General features: G+C 44.3%; 1 protein-coding gene across 1 annotated transcript; it reads right to left on the bottom strand.

The window, feature by feature from the left end:
* Positions 1–3,593: 3,593 nt before the first annotated feature.
* Positions 3,594–4,574, bottom strand: mttB (transport membrane protein; the record flags this gene model as incomplete). The annotated part of the gene is made up of 1 exon: positions 3,594–4,574. A coding segment is annotated over one exon (981 nt), but the record flags the coding sequence as incomplete, so codon positions are not given.
* Between the last annotated feature and the right edge of the window lie 1,839 nt (positions 4,575–6,413).

Raw genomic sequence — 6,413 nt, forward strand, 5'->3', positions numbered from 1 at the left:
TTCTCTTCACCCGAAATAAGGAAGTCGAAGTCCCCGCCACCCTGCGGATCTCAATCTAGCGACGGCACCTGGAACCACACTGCTGCCGCTGCCCTTCGGGCACGCCTCATACGCTTACCACTCACCTACGCTCTTGCAGCATGCCCCCTTCGGGCAATACGGCTTTCGTAATACGCGAAGCAGCTGAGCGATAGCTCTGCTATATTCTCGCGATGGCGAAGAATCGAAGCGAAGAGCGAAGTTACAACTTTAGGCGAGGCGAAGAGCGATAGCGAAACCCTTAACTGAAGTCTTATTGTTCTCGAACAACGATCATTCATTACGGCCGGCCCGACCAAAGAAAAGACTGAAAGCCCGGCCCGGGCAAGCTAGATTATGGAACTGATCTGACCAAACTAGGTCTAATGGAACAAGATCTCGATCTCAATAAGGAATTGGAATCTGGAAGGGCCGGCAAGAATAAATGCGATAGCGAGGTTGAGCAGTAGCGAGGGGCGATAACGAAGCAAAGCAACCTTTAAGAGTAAGAGAGAGTAGATGCGAAGGTTCGGATCGAAGATCTTCGCGAGACGGCCCATGAATCTCGAGAATCGAGCGCGGGGCTTGAAGACCCTACCGCATTCCGGCCCCGGGGCCCTCAATTGGTCCTTTCTCTCTTCTCTTTTACCAGTGAGTGGTGAGTTTCCTTTTTCTTTAGGTGGGTACCTCGTGGATTCAGAGTTTGTTCCAACAGCTGCCACACGTGAGATCCTGATCGTCTTTCTCCCAGTGTTGTTGCCTGCTGGGGGAAGGAAGGAAAGAATCCAACCAGGACCGGAGAAGGTCAAAGTCTGGGCCTGAGAGGGCTGCCTGGTTTCGCCTACGCTATGGTTTCACAAGATTGAACCTTTTTTGTTCAACCGAAGTTAAGGAGTTCCAGAGTACGAGGGAATGGGCTTTCATTCCCCGGACCGCCTCATCTATGTATTCGGCGCCTCCCCCCGATTGCTTGAAGATGCGCGCGCGATACGATAAGGGGCCCCTGGGAAGAACCAATGAAAAGCCAGGGTAGTAGAGCCTCGGAGCCGGCCCAAGCGAAGATCGGCACTCGAAGGCTTGAGGAGCAGCCCGCAAAAGGGAAAGCCGTGGAGACGGCAGACTCGCCAGTCAGGCACACCGTGAGGCTGACTACAGCAGACCGGGAGGTTACAATTCTTTCCTGTTTCAATTTCCGGGAGTGAATGTAGGAAGTGCAGACGGTGGATCAGGTGTGAACATTCAACCAAAGGCGTCTTGGGGATCGGCAATAGCTAAGCATTGCGGCCATCACAGTTCAAGCTACGTATGGCTGGCGTACAACCTACGGCCAAAACAAAAGCAACAAAAAAATATGCTGGTACCTTTCCTTTAGTCCAATCTTAGACAAAGAGCAGCAAGTAGGCGATTTGTTCGCTGGGCGATTCAGCTAGCCAAATCGCACTAATGCAATTCATTCGCCCTACTATCCTACAGAGCAATTCAAACTCTTACTCTTAGTAAGACTAAGGCTAGGGCGACTCATTCTATTCTCTCTGAGGTCAGGTAGGTGAAGCGTCTAGCTTAGGGGGGCGCGTCAAATCGCTGAAAGGCCTTGGTGATTTTACAATTTGGTAATCTGAAGATAGAAAACCGCAATGATTCCAAACTTCACTTCAATAGTCTCGGATCCATGCTGCCCCGACTCCAAACTCGATGTTTGTTAACTAAGCGGGACATTCCCAAACTCTTTCTTAGAAAACCCCTTTCTCGTTCCCTTGTACAGCCTTTACTTTACCAGGCTTTTTTCATTATGTGTTCTTTTCGGGAGGTTAGGAGTGAGTTAAGCCAATGCGTACAAATAGATAGACCAGGTTCTTTTTTTGTTGAGGTCAATCTGTCTATGATTAAGAGTCTAGGTGGTGTTGAAGCCGGCTTATTCATGCCAGTCATCTTAGAGCTATGAGTCAAAACAATGTTCACCAACTCTTCCATAGAAATCTTGTTCATATATCGAAAATTCAAATATGAGTTTCAATTGTTATAGTGTTTTGTCTCCTCCCAAGGTAGCATTGCCGAGCGGGCGATCCCTGTCTTGTTTATCCAGCTAGCCTTTCCTTTCTCCGTGGTACTAAAATTCGATTTGTGAGAGCTCCTTGCGGCTCGGCTACTTTTTTTGAAAGGTAAGGTGGGACCTTAACCTTAAACTTAAAGTTAAAGCATTATCAATAAAGATGCCTATCTATAAAGCGCTGGGTTGAAGAGGGAACAAGTCCCACAGAGAGATGATAAGTGGGAGAAAGAGTGAAATTCAAATCTCTTCTGGAATGGAAGACCCCCATCCACTGACTCCAAGACTGCAGCCTAACACCCAAGTTAGCCTGACGGTCAGCTAAATAAGTCGCTTCCCTCTTCACATGATTAATTTGAACTATATATAATATATTGAGAAATGTTTTCTCAGGATAAAGCATAGGCGCCAAGGTTCTTTATTTTTACCATTCGCCCATATAATCATGTTAAGAGAACCTTTGATATGATGATTTGAAAAGAATCAATAGTTTGGACAAAACTATGGCCATGCAGGAGAGTTTCTGCTTTTGCAAAGGTTGCTTCTTTAATCCCTAGAGTAGACCCGTTCAATTTCACATGACAGCACCATTGTGCCATCTCTTATGACCCCACCATAATCCGAATTCCTAGAGTAGCCCTCCCTACTCCTTACTTTAACAAGTAAGCAAGTAAACTACCTTCAAAGTTCATCTTGATGTGATTTGAAGAGGAAATTGCCACAAGATTGAGATAGATATGTTTGAATTTCTTAATTAAAAAAAAAAAGAAAAAGGCTCCCTATTTCACTGCCCATCCAAGAGCATTTAGCTTCATAATACTTCTTTTTTTCTTTTTTTTTTTTCTATAGACTGCATAAATCTTATCTTCTAGCCCCAAAAAACAAACGGAGGAAAATCTCTTTTGGCAGCTCAATCCTCATGGTAATAATTATGCCAATTCTGCCTAAAAATCTCTTCAGGTGATCAAGAGGGCCCCCTTTTTCAGTAGATGAGATTAGGATGAAAGGTATATTATCTCAACGCTTCTTTTCTCTGGCTTGCTCTTCAAAATTCCATTTTGGCCCGCGGTAATGTAATCAGGATTTCATCTCCTAAATTCTATTTTTTTTCTTATGAAAGCAAGAGATGGAAAGTGTTGTTTTAAATTCTGCCTTATTCCATGAGATCTAGAAGCACTTCTGCAACCCTCTCTCTCTCCAGCGCTCTTTTTTTTTTATTTTACTTTTTTCAAAGGGGAATGAAGGCCTTCCTTAGAAGTTGTCGCTCGATCGAAAGGATATAACACATACGAAACCTTAGCTTCGCTGACTTTCGGAGGTATAACCTTCGCCACGACATTAGTGGCTTAGCTCTTCGCGCTTCCCGCAGGCTTTTTTTATAGAGAGAGAGTAAGGGGGCGGTACGGAAGATTGGTCCGCTCCGCAAAGCTGAGCTTTTCGGTTCGCTCCCTCTATGCGGTCGGCCTTCTTACCAGTCTGCCTCCTTTCTCTTTTTGGAATATAACAATGCCAGCTTTGCTTGCGTTCTTCACCGGCGCTCGCCGGATGTATCACTTATCCCGCTCCTAAGGTAAGGAGTCTTCTCTGTGTTATAATCTTTACGGGAATGAATCGCATATGTTGGTTGAGAATTGCTCGGGAATTCATTGATAGTTAGTTTGCCAGGTTCTAGGGGGGCTACTCTTCTTTTTTTTTTTTCGATCGAGCCGCTCTCCCTCATTCCACTCGTCCAGCCTTCTTCAAGAACTTGTACAATTGATGCCACAAAGATAGCCAACTCTATTATCAAATAAATAAGGAAACGGGCGACGATTTGGCACCAGATATCCGGAGGTGTGGAAAGAGCAGCTGTGAGAAGCGGAAAAACCATCAAAAAACGACGATTGTTTGTGGAGGTTTCCACGGAAAGACCCCTTGGTTCTGGCAAACAGATCACAATTACAGGTACCTGAGAGCATACCGATGGAATGAACGAAATACGAACAGTTAACATAATATAGTCATAGATCTTAGGTTGTAACTTGATCATGAGCGAATTTGTTGATGTTGCACCCACGAAGTATGGAAAGTGCCAAACATTGGGAACTACCCGGGGAGGAGTTAGGAACAGGAAGAAGGAAAAGCGAGAACCACTTAAATGGAGGAATCGATTGTATTTCGCCCTTTGTTCCCCATAGCAACTAGGGATCAAAAAGCACCAAATTTGATAACTTATTAAAGGAAAGACGAAGTAAGAGCATGCTATTGAAGACGTTGCAACATATGTCGGGGGGGCCTCCGTTAATTGTGTACGAACAAAATACGAGTCCAAAGGCAGGGTAAGAAAGGGTTTAGTTAATGGAGATATTAACTCTTCCGGGAACCAGTAACACGTAAACCATGTCAAACCAAGACCGATCAATATCCGAACGGAACGGATTCGAACTTCTCCTAGAAGAGTTTCCGGTGCGAAATGAAATTCATAGGATATATATATGAGTAATTCAAAGGAAAAATAGAAATATTTGATTAGAAGCCCCGAGCCCGCGCAGGAGAGGAAAGGTTGGTTGCACGTTTTCCGGGTGGGAGTAATGCCTCCCTGCCGATTACTTTCTCTCTCTCCCGAGGACGATGGATCTCGAACGGAAATAAATGAGCGGAACTACCCGACTCTGCGAACTCTGGCCTTCGGAGCACATCCTATCATTTTTCTTTCACTTTTTTTGAGATCGTTGTGACCTAGTGCAAAAAAAGTCAAGCGAAAGAAGCCCGCATACCCACTCTTCTTTCCCCCCCTTGCCTTGGGCTTGGGGGGCCTCGTTGTCACCTTTGGCTCCAACTACTTTACTTTTAGCTTGCTGCCAAAGTTTCCCTTACTCAAACAAACCAAAACTCAAACAAACCAAACCTCATTTTTTGATTTCAAGCGCCCAAAATCGACCCGGCGGGTCTCGTATAAAAACAGAATTACTACAAGTTAAGTAACAAACTCAAAACGGAATTGGAATTCTGGGTCAACGATAATCTTTTAGAAGACATCTTATACAATCGTAGATTTCATTATTTATATCTCCTTCTTTTTTGACTAGGTTGAAAGCCTGTAGTCAATTTTTGTGGACCGAATCAAGCAAGTTCATTTTAGGGGCGGGTATCAATCCGGCATCCCGGAGAAGTTCAGAGGCTACCTTATTTAAGAAACTGGGTGTTTCTATATAAGGGTGAGCTCCGGGGAACTCGGCAATTCTATTTTTTTTTATTTTGTTAAATACGCGTCCACTTCTTGAAATACAAGATTGCGTAAACAATCCTCCTTCTCTTTTCTTTTATCCTTTCTGTTATTATTAGAATTTGAAGAAGATGAGGAAGAAGCGGGCGCCTGAGAAGCATTTAGATTTAGCATGTGGTTGATTACATAAATGGGGAACTGCCTTAAAGCGCGAACCAAGATCCATGATACGAAAACCAAAATATAGAAAGTAAAGAAGAAAAGACATAACCAAAAAAATTGTGTAAAATAAGTGAATTTATCCAGTTGAGGCATGCTTGATTGAGAAAAAAGGATTCCCTCCAGACAGCTTAACGGAGTTAAGCCTGTATGAGTAGTGAAGAATTCGAATTGAAATGGATTGGTTATTGGTTTTTCCAACGAAAGAAAGCATGGGGCACAAACTCGAAACAACGAAGTTCTCAGGAGCAATATCAACTACCTAGACCGACCTGCTATAATAATTCCATCAACACCTAGCGAAGATACTGTACTGAATGACTGGATCGATCGTACTAGATAGATAGTCTCAGATAGACAACCTTTCATACGCAATTCCTCGATGCCAATCTCGCACTTGGTCTGATCGCACCGTAGATCAAGTTGGAGATGTAAAACTCTTTTCTCCTATTATTTCATTTGCACGAGATAAGGCAAAAAGCCAAAGCAAAGGGAAAGGGGAGAAGACAGAGCTCCCGAAGCCCACAAAAGCGTAGGGGGAGAGTGAGACTAGTAGGGCGATGGAGTGAGCCCCTTACCCAAGATGGGAGGTTCCCGTCGAGACTAAGCCCTAACTAAGTGAGCGCAACAGTTTAGACTCAACCATAATATGTAATTATGGGATGCTGCGGGAGTGCACGGTGTCCGGGTAGACGAACCGACGGGACGTAGCCATTGGCCCTTCCTGTAGAGGATTGCCTTTTCTCAAGATGAGACAGTTGGGATGGAACTTGAACGGGGTTCATTTGCAAAAGTTGGAGAATCCAACCTGCTGCTGTGGGAATAGTGCCTCACGTCGACTTTTTGCCGTTGAATCCCGAAGAAAGAATAAAATAGAAAAAATTCCTTTTAAGGAAAGAATCCATAGGAGAAGATAGCCACACC

Source organism: Citrus sinensis, mitochondrion (genome assembly GCF_022201045.2).
Source record: "Citrus sinensis mitochondrion, complete genome".
Taxonomy (NCBI): Eukaryota; Viridiplantae; Streptophyta; class Magnoliopsida; order Sapindales; family Rutaceae; genus Citrus; species Citrus sinensis.